At 49.2% G+C, this 16,858-nt stretch overlaps 1 protein-coding gene across 5 annotated transcripts in view; it reads right to left on the bottom strand.

Annotated features, from left to right (window-relative positions):
• The window catches only part of ADAMTS17 (ADAM metallopeptidase with thrombospondin type 1 motif 17), a 255,794-nt gene extending 253,894 nt beyond the window's left edge, over positions 1-1,900 (bottom strand). For 3 of the 5 annotated variants that reach the window (XR_016018253.1, XM_074317645.2, XM_074317646.2), the window contains exons 1-2: positions 1,731-1,890; positions 916-1,286 (exon numbers count right to left, since the gene is read on the bottom strand). Coding sequence is in view for 4 of the 5 variants with exons in the window: in XM_074317645.2 (XP_074173746.1) it covers positions 916-1,286; positions 1,731-1,809 (450 nt within the window). In the remaining variant the exon portion in view is untranslated. Of the gene's footprint in view, positions 1-915; positions 1,287-1,730 lie in introns of all 5 variants that reach the window. The other 2 variants (XM_074317647.2, XM_088789326.1) reach the window with 1 other exon arrangement.
• Positions 1,901-16,858: the final 14,958 nt, after the last annotated feature.

Genomic DNA, 16,858 nt, shown 5'->3' with positions numbered 1-16,858 from the left:
CTAGGGAATTCTAGATGGTGGAGCCTGCTAAGGTGGAGGTAAGGGAAGCTGTTTCTTGTGCCGGGGAAGGACAGACAAAAGAATATCAGACACTGCTTCCCCAGCAGCCAGTCATGGCAGAAGACAGAAAACCAACTGTGCGCTTCCTGCTCTGAGCCTACACCAGGCTTTGCTGGGGGCAGCCCATGTGCCAGCCATGTGCCCTCCTCGGGCACCATCGAGAAGCATGTGGTCGGGCACCAGTACAGCCCAGGGACCGCTCTGAGCACTGGCAAGGCAGGAGGGCATAAAGAACTTCCGCTGCCCCTCAGAACACCTGCCACAGGTGCTTCCAAAGCAGCAGGGCAGGGGAAGCACTACTGCCACAGCAAGGGAGCTCCTGGGGACAGGAGAGTCTTATCACCAAGGTAAGTACCCCTGAGGCCTGGCTCAGAGTGGGTGCCAGACAAATGCCTGCTTGTGGTGTAAAGGAACAAGGATAGGAATACCCTCCCCCTCCTGGTTCTCATGTTTCAGCTAATTGGAGTAAGCTAGTGGCCTGAGGGGGAACCCTTCCAAACTTCCTTTCCGGGCACAGAAAGACTAAAAAGGACAGCAGGGAGGTAAGTGCCCACCACCTCATCCCCACACCCAAGAAGAGATGAGATGTACGCACACACACACCTGTGCATATGCAAACAGTGTACTCTTCACCTGGGGAAGTGCGCCTCTGTCTAGGGGCCTGACAGGTTTAATCACCGCTAGACCTGCTCCGCTGGGCGGGCTGCGGCATATCCCCCTCCAGTCGGCGGTAGAGCACCCTGGAGGCTGCGGTTCCCGCTGCGCCTCCCCCACCTCCATCCCAGTCCTCCCCGGGGACCACCCCCTGCGCCGCGACAGACCGACAAGCAGCCCCGGAGAGGACGCAGGCAGTACCAGGCCGCCGGCGGCGCCGCAGGCGCTGATGGAGACCAGGGAGCCGGGGTGGCCTAGCACATGGCCGGAGTAGAAGCACAGCTCAGCGGGGCGTCCGCGGCGCCCGGTCGCGCCCGCCTCCTCCACCTCGAAGCCGCGGGATAGGAAGCGCAGGTCGCGGCGCAGCTGCAGGTAGAGGTCGCGCCCGAAGGCGGGCAGGTGCAGCAGCAGAGCGCGCTCGCCGGGCCGGGAGCGCGGGGTGGCGGGGGGCGCACGGGGGCGCCGCCGCCTTCGGGGCCCGGGGACGCCGGGCAGCGGCGGCAGGTGCACGTCGTCGGGGCGCACCCGCCGCGGGAGCACCACTTCCACGTCGGCCGCCGCGTCGCCGACAGCTGAGGGGAGAGAGGAGACGCGTCAGCGCGGCGGGGCCCGCCCGGCCGCCCGCCCTCCCGCCGGCCGGCCGCGGCGCGCAGGGTCCAGCGCTGGGCACGCCGTGCCAGCACGGGGACAACGCGGCCCGGAGCGGGCGCTCTCTTCCCTTCCCTCGCCCCGGCACCTCCATGCCGGCCAGCGCCTCCGCCCGGGCCCGACCACCCAGCGAAGGTCTCCGGCGCGGCCGCCCGAGCACCACCGGAGACGGCCCCGCGGCCGCCCGGCTCGGAGCCCCGTCCTGCGGCTGCGGCCTGCGCCTCCTCGTCCCCGGGCGCTGTCAGCGGTCCGCCGCCGGACCCGGGCTGCGCCGGCAGGCGGGAGCCGCCAGGGCGCCTCAGGAGGGCAGAAGGAAGGTGGCCGCGAGAGGCACTGGCGAAGAAAGGCGGTGCAGGAGGGAGCGCTACCTGTGCCCGGGTCCAGTCCCCAAACCAGCAGCAGCAGCAAGGGCAGGACGAGAGGAGGCAGCAGGGCGCCGTCACACATGGTACTTGGGAGGAGCAGCCCCCCAGGCGGTCGCGGCGGAGCAGGAGCGCGCGAGGCGGCGGCGCCAGCCGGAGTGAAACCCTCCTGCCTTTGGAAAAAGTAATTAGCGCTGCGGACAAACCCAACGTGGTAAATCCCAAGCCCCGCCTTCTCCTCGAAAAGCAGGAGGTGATTGGACTTTTGCTTTCCCCTGCCCCGCCTCCCCCTTCCCTATTGGCTGGGACGGGTCAAAACCAGGGTGCGTAGTTAGGTTGTAAGCACTTTCTTACACGTGGTTTCTGGGCAGTGGCAGGGACCGGACACCAGGTGGCGCGCGATCCCGGAGGACCTGGGAGGACACCTTAGGAGGATACCGGGAGGATTGGTTTTCGGAGTTTGTCCATGTTCGAAATCCATCCTGACCCTACTGCCCAGCTTCCCAAGAAGAAGGGCCAGAAATCGTCCAGGCCAGCCAGTTTCATCCATAAAAGCATATTCTCTCTGCGCCTAAACTAAAAGCAGTTTGGGTTGTTTGTGGGTGGGCGCTCTCTTGCTCACCTGGCTTTGCACCTGATGGCTACATCCAAAATAGCACCGTTTTTTTCCAAACCCTTTACACCCCCTGTCGTCTTTATCCTCACAGAAGCCAGTGGAACAGGCGTGATCACATCCTCTTACAGACTGAGAAACTATGGAAGAGAGAGCTTAAGACGCTTGCTAAGTTGTCCAGGGAGTTACTGTCAGAGCAAGAGCTAGAATTTGTGGTCCTGACTTCCAGCCCCCTGCTGCTCACTACAGACAAGGAGGAGCCCTCCGAGGCACGCAGGAAGGAATATTAGCCCCGTTTTACTGGTTGGCAAACTGGGGCACAAAGTGGCAAAGGCTGGACTTGAACCCAAAACTTTCAGCAACAGCATTAATGTTCATTCGTTTCCCACCAGACTATAACTGAGGTCTGCGGGAAAAGTGATTCCTTTAGCTTTCTGAGGAGCACCTTGTAAAACAAACAAACAAACAAACAAACAAACAAACAAATAAAAAGGCCCCACAGAATTAATCAAAGTATCTGTTCTCAGGTCCATCCTCTCCCTTCCCTGTCCTGCCCGTTTTCTGTTTTCTCAAAGCAGAGGTTGCAGCACTTCTACTGGACTCTGCTTGGGGCCTCGCAGAATCTAAAATGCATCACAGAATTACATGTCAGCAGAAAAAATCCAGAAGTGAACACTGTCCAGCTTCCATGATCTTTAATTAACCCTGGGAGTGGACTGTCACTGATTCTCAATAAAGCCCACCATTCTCACTGCTTCAAACTTGCTGCTCTGTGTGTCCCCGGGGGTATGGCTGGCAGACTCCTTTTGTGCCCTCCGCAGAGGCTGGCCACTGCTAGGCACCTGCGGCTCCCGGAAACCTCAGCATAGCTCCTGCTTGTGGCCAGGCTTGGGGCACAAGCAGCCCCAGCCAGGTGAGGGGTCAGCAGCACCTTTTGGTGACACAAGAAATCACGGTGAATGTTTTGGTGCAGACTGCCACTGAAAGCCAGGGCGTAGCAGCCATACCGCCTCCAAGAACAATGACTTCTGCCATTGGAGTCAGCCTGAGTGGACATTGTCAATTGAGTGTGTGAGTTCATGAGGGCACAAACTACAACAACACCAACATACCGTGTCATCCCCTAGACTGTCCGAAACCAAAGAGCTTGAAAATAGAGGACACTCTCCTGCCTGGGAGTGGGAGTGTAAATTGGCACAGCCACTTTGAAGAACAATTTGGTAAACTGTAATGAAATTAAAAATACACGCACCCTGCAACTCTGCAATTCGCCTTCTGGGTAACTACCACAGAGAAACGCTGGCATATGTGCAAGAACGTTCACTACAGCACGCAATTAAGAGTAAAAAATTGCAAACACCTGCATGTTCATTATTAGATAAATTGTTAACAGAACACCAAGCATCAGTTAAGAGAAATGTAATAATCTCATATGTATAACAACATGGAGAGACCTCCCAAGACCACCTGTCAGTTTTTTAAAAATCAAGTTGCAAAATGATGCATCTAAAATAATACGTAAACACACACAAATAGTAAATCATTTGCAAAATCATAGAGAAAAGCCTGAAAGGATACACACCAAACTTTTTTAAGCCTTAGTGTTCTTTTTATTAAAGTATGAAAAGATGGCATATCAGGGTCCAGCCAGGATAACTGGTACCATTCTAGGTACATCAAGCAGAGAGAATTTAACACAGGGAATGATTACAAAGGTTGGGAAGGGCTGAAAGAGTAAGTGCAGCGATTACATGCTGCCCTGTCCTTGGGGTGCATTTTAGCCCCTGCCTGTGCCTGCCGCTGCACGATTGAAGCCACTGTCACAGTTGGTTCTGGACATACCAGAGGTGTGACTTTGGCCAGGGCCCCATGCCCACTGTCACACCAGCAACTTCCAACGTCTGATGTCCTGGACCCATATCTCTGTCCCTTGTCAATTGATCTCCTGGCAGAACCTAACAGGAAGCATGAGACAATGTAATAGAGTCAGAGTATGTAGGTTGCAGACTTTCAACCTCAACAATTAAAAGCAGAACGTCAAATTGGGCATGTGGGACTGAGAGACAGAACCTCTGAGCAGAGATCTTAATCTGGCCCCAATGAATCTGAATTCTCTTTGCCCCTCATCATTGTGTTCACCAGTCACAATGAAAAGTTTAACCCTGCCTCCCAAAATGATCTATTGATTCAATGCAATCCCTATCAAAATTCCATTGGCATGTTTCACAGAAATAGAGGAAACCTATAATTTGTGTGGAACCACCAAAGACCCCAACTAGCCAAAGCAATCTTGAGGAAGAAGAACAAAGCTGGAGACATCACACTTCCTGATTTCAAACTATATTACAAAGCTATCGTGATCAAAACAGCATGGTAGTGGCATAAAAACAAACATAAATCAATGGGACAGAACCAAGAGCCTAGAAATAAACCCACGCACATATGGTCAACTGATGTTTGACAAGGGAGCCAAGAATATTCAAGAGAAAGGACTGTCTATTCAATAAATGGTGGTGAGAAAACTGGAGAACCACATGCAAACCAATAAAATTGGACCCCTACCTTACACCACTCACAAAAAAATCAACTCGAAATGGATGAAAGACTTCAATGTGAAATCTGAAACTGTAAAACTCATAGAAGAAAACAGAGAGGAAATCCCCTTGGCATTGGTCTTGGCAATGATTTTTTGGATATGAAACCAAAAAGCACAAGCCACAAAACAAAATGAACTGGGACCACATCAAGTATAAAAGCTTCTGCACAGCAAAAAAGACCATCCACAAAATCAAAAGGCAACGTACAGAATGGGAGAAAATATTTTCAAACCACACATGTAATAAGGAGTTAATATCCAAAATATATAGGGAGCTTATACATCTCAATAGAAAACACACACACACACACACACACACACACACACACACACACGATCCAATTTAAAAATGGGAAAATGACTAAATAAACATGTTTTGCAAAGAAGATATACGAATGGACATCAGGTACTTGAAAATGTGCTCGACATCACAAATCGTCAGGGAAATGCAAATCAAAACCACAATGAGATATCACCTCGCACCTGTCAGAATGGCCATCATCAATAAATCAACAAACAAGTGTTGACGAGGATGTGGAGAAAAGCGAGGCCTTGTGCCCTGTTGGCAGGAATATAAATTGGAGCAGCCACTATGGAAAACAGTATGGAGATTCCTCAAAAAATTAAAATAGAACTACCATATGGTCCACCAACTCTACTTCTGGGTATATATCTGAAGGAAGACATTATGCTGAGTGAAATACGTCACAAATAGACAGATACTGTATGACTGCACTTACATGAGCTACCAAGAGAATTTAAATTCATAGAGGAAGAGGGCGTGGCATACAGGGTGGAATGGGAGTCAGTGTTTATTGAATACAAAGTTTCAGTTTGAGGAGATGAAAAATCTCTAAAGATGGATGCATAACAATATGACTGTATTGAATGTCATTGAACTGTACACTTAAAATGGTTAAGATAGCAAATTTTATGTTATATACGTTTTCCCACAATTAAAAATACTTTAAAAAGAAATGATCACTATTTGCTATCATCTCATTTCTTCTTAACCTACACAAATTGCCTTGTTTTAATTTTTTGGATCGGGCAGGGCTTAAACCCATTTCCCAGATGGACAAGTCAGGGTTCAGGAGGAGTTAACAAGACAAACAGACCAAAGCCCCACAGGTGGCAGCAGAGGTCTGGATCTGAAGTAAGGCCAGACCCCCTTCCTTGTCGTGGGGTCAGACCAATTCTTGGGCTCACAGTTGACAAATCTCCTCAACTTTTCAGCTTGTCGCCCTGCATCGCGTGAAGGGCTCTGTTCTGGTGGGGAGAGGTGTTTTCCCATCATGTTGCTAGAACTGACCTCCAGCCTCTCTCGGCCTCTTTTGCACACTTCATGCCTGACCGCCATGTTTCGATGCTGGCAACCACCATCGTGACCGTCACTACATTGTTACTGAAAGCAGCACAGACTCACGAAGAACCACCATGGTCAAAGCTCACATTTGGAACTACAGGCACTTTGGCCAGACTTGACCTTCTTTCATCCCTCACTCAGGCGGTTTCTTGGGCTGGCGATTGGTGTAAGCAAATGCTGAAATCCATGTGTAAACTTGACCCATTTGTAGGTGGAAGAAAGCCCTGTGCCCTGGGCATTGGTGGGGGGGAGATCACTAGGCATTGGCAGGGGTTCGGGGAGCAGAGAGTAAGAGAGGGGATTCCACTCCACAACCTCCTCTTTGAGACTAAATTCACTTGGTTTTTGAAGCAACCAACTCTCCAATGAGATGGCATATCCCTTCCAGCAGGGGGCGTCCGGCATCAGTCCTGTTTTCCTGAACCAGAACGGGTGTGAAATGCAGGCACCAGCTCCAAAGGCCTGTTTTTTCTGATTTATATTTCACCCTTTCCCTGTGCAGCCTGGATCTCGGCCCGAAACGCAGCTACTTGGCCAGCATCCTAATCCCCTGAGTGGATCTTGCCAACCTCTCCCCGTGGGGTCTGCATGCTCCTCCCTACTCCCAGGGTGCTGGCAGGGTCTGCTTCACCATGAATGGGTGCCCAACCACAGAGGCCATTCCTGCCTGACCCTGGGAAGGGCCACTCGCTGGAAAGTCCCACTGCGCTCCATTCCTGTTCACCCAATTAGGCCCTCGTGGTGATATCACATCTCAAGTCCAAGGTATACTCCTTAGAACACTGATTTTTTTTTTTTTTTGGTCTAGCTATTATTTGTTGTATCAGGGTTTCTATTGCGGTATCCCCTAGCCCTAGGCTATTTTAACATCATGACACCCCCTCCCCCCAGGCTGTGTCCCTGAGGGCTCGACCTGCCTTGCAGCTGAGCTGCAGTGGCTTTCCAATGTCTCTATTGTTGAAAAGACACTCCATCATCCTGTCCTTTCTGAAGGGGCCAGAGGAACCTTGTGACATGGAGTCAGCACCTGCAGCTCCCATATTTCTGAATAAACAGGACGAGGGCTTGAGTTAGGCACGAGACCAGAGCTACATCCCAGCCAACGCCTCCCTCCTGAAGACAACTGAGCAAAGCAATATATTATCTGTCATTCTGCTACACACCTTTCCCATCTTTGATCTATTTCTCTGGTCTCAGCATCGCCCCTCAGGGGCCCGGAGCCTCCTTTCTCTCTCCGTTCTTCCTTTGCTCGAGGAAAACAGCTGGTCTGATCAACCAGGCTAAAATGTGATGCAAATCCAGGCTGAACACCAGAAGAGCCCCACATTTGTATTTGATTTTAGCAAATGCAAATGGTAGTGGCTCGAATTGGTATAGTTATGATAGAGTATTCAACATGTGGCACTGGACAGCTGTCTATAATCTTGGGGAACACCTAAGTTTGAGTCTGTGATGGTTTTTAAATATTCCTGCTACTTATGACCCTCTTTTCTTTCCAGAAGCTACGCTAGACTCCTCTCGCTTCTAACAAGCAGGATGTATTGGCATTAATGCTTTGTGAGTTCTGGAGTTAGGACATAAAAAATGTCCTTGTCTCTGCAGAGAACGTATATATAGTCATTAAATGGAAACGCTGCGAGATGATTTTCAACCGTTTGAATCTAAGTTATCTCCCTTTTCAACTTGAATTTGATTTTAGCCTAGCAATTTAGGCAATCCTTGAAAATGGAAACAAAGGCTTAGGAGAGTCCTGGTATGTTATAGGTACTGGGTTATGTTTAGTGAATAAATCAATACAGAAAGAAAACAGTTGGATAAAATCAGAGATTTCTGAAAACTCTTCAGACTTGGTAATGGTCAGAGATACAAAGCATCGAAACCATCTCACTCTCTGGATTTATTATTGTCATTCTTCTCTGGAAAAATCTTAATTCACCAGGTTCGTGCAGGTTTGGTTTAAAAATTAAAAAAAAATAGGACCACACATCAGAGAGTTTCCTCTGCTGGCTAGGAAGGGAAAGGATACGGAAAGCCTCTGTTATTTCAATAACACTGGGATTTCCTCACAACAATCCCCGGCTGGCCGTCCAGTGTCAGAGCGTGTATTTCAGCACTGTTTGACACACAGCAGGCACTCAATAAATATTTGCCACATCGCCAGTAGTTTAAGGATCTCTCCCTTTCTTCTATATGTCACCCAGAACTTTCTCCCAAGAGTCCTTACACTTCGAAATACAAAGTTGGGCAGAGAAACTATCGTCCGATCTCAATGACCAGATCATATTTGTCAAAAACCTTTGGTTGCTAGTGTCAGGAATCCACTGAGCTCAAGTGAGCACAAAAGACGTGTTTATTACACGGAATTTAGCTAATATTCTAAAACCAATCAGTCCAAGTCACAGAATTGACAAACTGAGGAATTACAAAGGGACAGGGGGCAGTCTTTGGAGGTGATGCAAGTGCCCCCTGCAGTGACCCTTCATGAGTGCATACATGTCACAACTTATCAAATGGCACCCTTTCAGGGTGCAGTTTGTCACACATTGTATGCCAACTATATCCCAATGAAGGTGCTTCAAAAGCGATGCTGAATTTAACACGTTGCATACGGCGGGGTGTAAATCCCTCGTGAAGATTCTCGTGATCCGTACGCAACGTGTTAAGATGCAAACAATGGGATACCATTTTGACAATGTTGTCGGTCATGTAATTAAAGCTCAAAACAACACTGTATTTTAAAGACAGAAAGTGGCGTAGAAAGTGGGTGGCCCTATGATGATGCTATGCGGTGTCATTAAATCCATTCTGTCCAACTAAGATCCTGGGGTGGTGGGAGGGGCGGTACAAGAGAAAGCTGGAGGGAGGAAGAGTGAGAAAAAGAGAACTGAATTTATAACAAAAAGGCTGAGCACGGGAGGAAGAAAACTAGAGAGGAAAGGAGAGGGGTGTGGGAGAGACAGACAGACACACTGAGCTGAAATACAAATGGGTTTTGTAGCACTGACCGTCCAGTTTGGCTCTGCAGCTATGCACTTGGCAAAGGTCCAGGCTATCTAAGGGTGCAGTTACATGGTTATCAAATTCTCCTTCCCCAGAGCCTCTGAAAGCTGTTGCCAAGAACAGAAGGGGGTTTTGAAATCCATCCCTTTGTCTCTCTTTTTTCCCTATGACCTGATTTTGTGGTTTCCTCGCTTTATTTCTCCCTGGGGACCCTAAAGCCCCCGCTGCAGATGGGGTGGGACGTGGGAGTCGGGCAAAGTGTGGGATGAGGAAAGATGCTTTGTAGTGGGGTTTCGCAAAGCTGCAAATGAGCCTTGCAGGCTGGGATGGCCCCCAAGCCCCTGCTGAAAGCCACTTAGAGGACAGGGCCAGCTGCTGAGTGGCCCTGGCCCTCACCTTCCTGTTCCTCCCTTTCCTGGAGCCCGGAGAGGAGGCTGGGAGGGACCTGCCACCTCCATCAAGGTCACGGCCTCTTGTGGTGCAGGTGCCTCCTTCTGGCTCATCTCCACACCCCGTTGGCTTCTCCTGGTCCTGAGAGCAGGAAGCCCACATCCCCTCTCCTCCGGGGGCATGGCTATTGGGGTCACTTGCTGGGGTGTTGGGGAGCAGAAAGGGGTGTGTGTGTGTGTGTGTGTGTGTGAGAGAGAGAGAGAGAGAGAGAGAGAGAGAGGAGAGGAGACAGCGTGTGGCTGGAGAAGTTAGGCCTTGAACTTGGCTTTTGCTACTGCTGCTCTCGGAGATCTCGGCATGTCCCACCCTTTTCAGTCTGGAAATATTTTATTAAGATAAAATGAGGTTCCTGGAACCAAAGCAGAGGTCACACGGGCGGCCAAATGCTCCCAGGGATCTTCAGGTGGACACAGAGGGAAGGAGCCAGCAGGGCACTGAGCGGTGGTCACATTACATCACTGAGAAGAGGGGAGCAGTCAGGGACTTGGGGGGAGGGAGGTAGAAAAGAAGAGAGGGAGGGGGAAGGCTGCAGGGTGGCTGGAAGCAGTGGTGGGTGGAGCGGCCGGGTGGGGGAGAGGGAGAAGGGGAAAGGGGGACTTCTGCTCGCTCCACTCAGTCCTGCGGGCTCTCCAGGGCTGCCCCCGGCTCCCTCCTTCACCCCCCACCACCGTTCTTCTAACTCACCATTTGACCTTTCCTCCTTTGCCCTCTCGCCCCCTTCTCCTCTCTCTCACTCATTCTTTTCTCTCCCTCGCTAAGTCTTTAATGCATGCTTGCACTCCCTCTGTCTACTTCGTTCTGACTCCCAGGCCTGGGCTGGTGAGAAGCTCAGTGACGAGCCTGTCCTGGATGCCCAGGGAGCTGAGCTGGCCCGGGAGACCACAGACACTTTCCCCACAGTGGACACCGGCCACACATTTCCTTGAGAAGCTCTCATCAGTGACCACTGTGTTCTTAGATCTCCCTCCCGGACCCAAAGCCCATCATTTGACTTGGTCTATTAAAGTGCTCCAGGATTATTTTTCTTCTAGAAATAGTTATGATGACATTGTTGTCATGGCTCATTTAATACAATCAGGGATCTGAAAAATAGCCGTCATGCATCCTGTCATGTCCCTCAAAGCTGAGTTCCATTGCCAGGAAACTTCCCGGCCACGAGTTACCCCACCAGAACCCCAACCTCTGCTTCCACTGGAGAACTATGCTGCATTTACAGTTATTCCCAATTTATAACAAAAAGGCTGAGCTCCAACATTTAAGAGGAACTCACCAAGGCCCCAGGGAGTGGGGGGCAGGATATGGACGTTTCTGAGTCCAGACCTCTCCTCACTCATTCTTGCCTACTGTATTTTTTGAAAACAGTGGAGTGTATCACATGTACAGAAGACTCCATAAAAGGTACATGTACCTTTCACCAACACGGTCACGTGCCACTTAACGATGGGGACTCATTCTGAGAAATGCGTCCTTAGGTGATTTCGTCATTATGGGAACATTGCACTCACACAAACTAGACGGCACTGTAATCGCCGCTGCTACACCTTCACACCATGGGCAGTACAATCGGCTCGTTTACCACAAACGCGTGAGGGATGCACGCTGCTGGGCCATTAGGACGGCTACAGGGTCACTAGGCGCTCGGAACTTTCCAGCTCCACTGTAAGCTTATGAGACCATCATCGTATATGCGGTCTGTCATTGACTGAAATGTGACAATGAAATGAATACCCATGGATCCCTCACACAGGCTAAGAAACAGGACATCACTGGCACCATAGAAGTCCCACCCCCACGCTCCTCAGATTCAGGGATCAACTTCTCCACAGAGAGGCAACTGCTGTCTGGACTTCTGCATTCATCTTGTAGCCCGCCTACCTAAGTTTGTACGCACAAATAATACACTGTTGATTTTGGGGGAACCCAATGGCGGTTCGGCCCTTGTTATGGAAAGGCTTTCAGGAGAAGGGAAGCCGACGGTCCCCAGGTCACAGTTTGGTTTCTGCTCACATAAGCGTTTCTCACGGGTCCTTTCTGGGAAAGTCTGAGGGCAAGGTCATGAACAAGTCCTGGACACACAGGCCTTACCACACTGGGCATACCAGGAAGGCCCTTTGTGGGACCAGGTATGGGTCTTCCCTGAGTGGAATGGAGGAAAGAATGGGACACTTAATCCTTTTTATTTCTAGGCTCACCAGGGCTGCTGGAAAATAAATCTTATGCATCTTTTCCATTTCTGCAAGTCTTGTCAAGAGACACTGATCACTTTTGTCCCCAACTATCTTTTCAAGGATCTTTGTACAGCTGACAGCCTTGGAAGATGGTAGGGAGTGTCTTCCTAGCAAACAGATTTGCTCACTGTCCCAGATAATAAAGAGAATGGTTCCTTCTGGGGCAAAAGTCAGCCAGGCTTGCTAGCAACCCACTTGTTACAGCTCATTTTATGTGGCCACCTTGATTGGCCATGGGAGCCCAGATTAAGTATTATTTCTGGGTGTGTCTGTAAGCGTTATTACCATGTTCACTTGCTAGAAACTCTAGCACAATGTTGAATAGAGGTAGTGACAGAGGGCATTACTGTCTCTTTCTGGATCTCAGGGAGAAAGTTTTCAGTAGACTGGTGAAGATTTTTATGTTATAGATGTACTTTATCAGATTAAGGAAATTTGATTCCCAATTTTCTAAGAGTTCCCCCCCTCCTTTTTTTTGTTACCATGAAAGGGTATTCATGAAAGACCAACCACAGGCTGTGGGGACCTGTCAGTTAACCTGAATGGTAAGGCAGAGCTCTTAGCAGTGAGTTCCAGGGGGTCTTTCCACAACCCACAGTCACCAGCGGGACAGACCACGCGAGGTGAGGCCCAGCTAAGGGTCTCGAGTCTTTTTGTTCCAAATCCCAGACAAATGGCTGGGCGCCCAGGCAGTTGCCCAGGGAGAGGTGTCTTCCCAGAGCAGCGCTGGCCAATGCTCTCTCTCTTATCACTGTCTCTCTGTCACCTTCTCTCTCTCTCTCTCCCTCTCTCTCTCTCTCTCTCTCTCTCTCTCTCTCTCTCTCTCTCTCTCCCTTTAAAACCTTTCTTATTCCTCTTTTCACATGAACTTGAGGGGCACCTGGTGGAAAGTTTTATCCTCAAGGACAATGGAGAGTTTGGCAAAGGGCCTCTCAGGAGCAACAGGCTGTGTGTGGGGAAGCGCTGAGACAACAGCTCAGGAGAGAGGCCTGTCTTTGCTTCCCTGGGACACAGGACCTATTTATCAACGGCTGCACGCTCTCTGGACCAGAAGCCTTTGCTCACGATGTGAGGCAGGCTGAGTCACTTACTTGCTCACAGGTCCTGGATCTGAGCGTGGCTGTTCACAGGGACAGGGGATGCCAGCGGATGAGGCTCAGAGGGGGACGTGGCTGTCACTTGAGGGGGGGAAAGGCAGAGAGCCAAGAAAACTGCCAAAGTAAGCAGCCTGCTTGCAGGGCCGGGATTCAGAGCCAGGCCTTGTCACGCCAGGGGAAGGAAGGTATGGGGGTTCCTGTTCAAATTTCAAGTGGAGCCACTTCAGCCACTTTGCATAGACCTGGGCAGGCCCCAGCTGCTATAGCAAGGGGGCTGTGTCCTTTACCAAAAGGTAAAGGAGGGTGCCCAGATGGGACTAACTGTGATTCTTTGTACTGGGCAAGTCCCTTCACCCAGCTGGGTGCCCTCAGTGGTGGCCTATTGTTTTCCTAATACCCAATAAAATAGTCTTGGTGGCGAGCATAGTGGAAAACAAAAGACAAAGCATTGCCTTCCCCACGGTCAGCAGACAGTGGGTGGAACCAGCACCACACAGAGTTGTCCGGGGTCCCCAGGCTAACGACACAAGACCAGTAAAACAGCTGATGAGACATGGGGCAGGGTTACTGGGCTCCTCTTACAGAAGTAGATCTGCATGTGCTGATATGGAAAGATCTCTCCAATGTGTTCATGAGCAAAAAGCAAGAAACAGAACAAGGCTCGGCGCAGCGTGTGACCGCCCTGCACAAAGCTGCCAGTGGCCAACAGGGAGGCTTAGTGCCAATTAGTGAAAGGTGTCTCCCCTCCGGGTGTTCACAGAACCAGGGGCACACACAGAAGGTGCCTCCATGCCTTCATTTCCCCCTCACCTGGGCACGTCAGGGCAGAGTTTACAAAGACAGAGTTGTTGTTGTTTTTTTTAAGGAGGGCGCAGCTCACAGTGGCCCATGCGGGGATCGAATCGGCATCCTTGGTGTTATTAGCACCACGCTCTAACCACCTGAGATAACCGTCCACCCCTAGTTTACATGGATAAAAGTAACGTATACCTGCCAACCACAGCACAACCCACTGCCATCGGTAACAACATGACGTGACTATTCCATTGTCTTCACGAACATCACTCTGCCATTCCAGAAAACTCTTGCTGGGCAAATGACTGACTGTCTTGTTCATTTCAGGACCATCTCACAAACCCATCAACCCTTCAATAGAAAGATAGGTCACCTCATAGGAAACTCACGACTCTTAACCCCTCACAGGTCCTCAACTCTTACGTCAGACCCCTCAGCGGACTCTAGCCAAGCCTTAGCAGCGAGAGATCCATGAACCAAACTCTCAAATTCCCAGTAGAGTCCGCCCGTGGCCTTCCCCACCGAGCATGGCTGAAGCCTCCAGGTCTTAGCTCTGTCTTAGCCACTGGCTATGTTGGGGGTGTTTGAGGAACCAGCATTCCACAACAGATTCACGCTAAAACAGGCAGAAGAATGTTTCCGGGTGGAAACACGAGCGTGAACAGTGCTCCCCTGTGGGAGAAAGACTGTGCAGAGGGCTTTTCACTTTTCATTCGATATATTTTTTACATTATTTGAATGCTCTAACTGTGCACATGTATTATTACTATTACTATTATTTTAAATGCCAATAGGGATTATTCGATAGTGAGATTATGGGCTCTTATATATACAGAGGGGGCCAAAAAAAAAAGTGTACACATTTTAAGAAAGAAAAAAACTGCATTAAAATTATGCTGATAGGAACCACTTTGAGCACTTCTTGTCATTGCAGAAGCTAAACGTGACTTGTATTCATCTTTTGTTATCGGTATACATTGAGTATTACAATTTTAATGCAGTTTTTTCCTTTCTTAAACTGTGTATACATTTTTTTTGGCACCCTCTGTATTTGAAAGGTATTTTCGGCATTAAATGTTTTCATGAGAAAGGAAAAGCTGTGGTCAATAAGACCGGCTATCTCAGAAAGGGAAGGGTTTAAAAGTCGCTAGGTTTTTCTTTTGCAATTTAACAACTTAAAAAAAAATTATAATATACATACAGAAAAGGATACATACCCTAAGTGCATGGTTTGATGATTTATCACAAACTGAACTCACTCACGTTACCACCACCCAGGTCAAGAAGCAGAATGTCACTAGTACCCCGAAGTCCTCTCAGGCCCCATCCAGGCACAGTCCCTTCCTTCTCCTGTGAGGTACCCACTGCCTGGACTTTTGCCATCATGCTGTTGAAATCATAAAGTGTGTGTTGCATTTCCATTAGATGCTTTTGCAACGCATTAAGATTGTAAGATAGCTACTTCTTTGCAAGTAGCAGTCTGCTCATTTTCGTTGCTATATGTATCCCGTACTATAAATATACCACCATTGACTTACCCATTCCGCTGGTGATGGATATTTGGGAAGTGTCCCATTTGGGCTATTATGCATTTTTATGTGCATGCCTTTTGGATATGTACCTAGGAGTGAAGCTGCAGGGCTATAAAATGTGCATGTATCCAATTTTAGGAAATGATGACAAACCGTCTTTCAAAGTGCCTCTTGGACCCTCCAGCAGTGTGTGCGTTCTGATTGTTCAGGAATAGCCATTTGGTACTATCAGTCTTTGTAATGATTAATGAGATTGAGCACCTTCTCATATGCTCATTGGACATTTAGATACAGTATATTCTGTACAGTCCTAGTGCCCGCCTCATTTTTTTTTAATTGGGTTGTCAGTTTTTTGTGGTTTTTGGTAGTTCTTTATACATTCTTTTTTTTTTTTTAAAGATTTTATTGGGGAAGGGGAACAGGACTTTATTGGGGAACAATGGTCAAATTGTTGTCCTTTCAATCTTAGTTGTGGGGGGTTCTGTTCAGCTTCAGGTTGTTGTTCTTTCAGTCTTAGTTGTGGAGGGCACAGCTCAGCTCCAGGTCCAGTTGCCATCGCTAGTTGCAGGGGGCACAGCCCACCATCCCTTGCGGGAGTCGAACCGGCAACCTTGTGGTTGAGAGGACAGGCTCCAACCAACTGAGCCATCTGGGAGCTCAGCGGCAGCTCAGCTCAAGGTGCCGTGTTCAATTTTAGTTGCAGGGGGCGCTGCCCACCATCCCTTGCGGGAGTCGAGGAATTGAACTGGCAACCTTGTGGTTGAGAGTCCACGCTCCAACCAACAACTGAGCCATCCGGGAGGCAGCTCAGCTCAAGGTGCCGTGTTCAATTTTAGTTGCAGGGGGCGGTGCCCACCATCCCTTGCGGGACTCAAGGAATTGAACTGGCAACCTTGTGGTTGAGAGCCCACTGGCCCATGTGGGAATCGAACCGGCAGCCTTCGGAGTTAGGAGCACGGAGCTCTAACCGCCTGAGCCACCGGGCCGGCCCCTCTTTATACATTCTTGATGTGAGCCTTTCATCAGTTATAAGTGTTGAAAATATTTTCGCCCACTCTACGGCTTCCCTTTTCACTCTAAATGGTGTCTGTTGAGGAACAGAAGTTCTTTATTATAATTTAACCTGATTCCTTAATATTTTCCTTTATGGATAATACTTTATATTTTGTTTTGTTTAAGAATTCTTTGCCTATCTTATCGTCAAGGTGTCCTCTTACGTTTCTCTCTGGAAGCTTTATATTTTATCTTTCACATTGAGATGTACAGAAAACCCTGGAATTTATTTTGTGTATGGTGTTAAGTAGGGTCAAGTTTAATTTTTATCCTTAAAGCTATTCAATTGCCCACAGATGCATGGGTTTGTTCCTGGACTTTATTCCATTTTGTTGTTCTGTTTGTCTATCCTTGGGCCAATTTCACACTGTGTTGCTCTTTATAATTAGTTTTGATGTTTGGTA

Source organism: Rhinolophus sinicus, chromosome 13 (assembly GCF_057876585.1).
Source record: "Rhinolophus sinicus isolate RSI-liver-muscle chromosome 13, RSI-T2T, whole genome shotgun sequence".
Lineage (NCBI taxonomy): Eukaryota > Metazoa > Chordata > Mammalia > Chiroptera > Rhinolophidae > Rhinolophus > Rhinolophus sinicus.
Note: the sequence above shows the minus strand (reverse complement) of the source record. Positions and strands in the feature narration are given on the sequence as shown.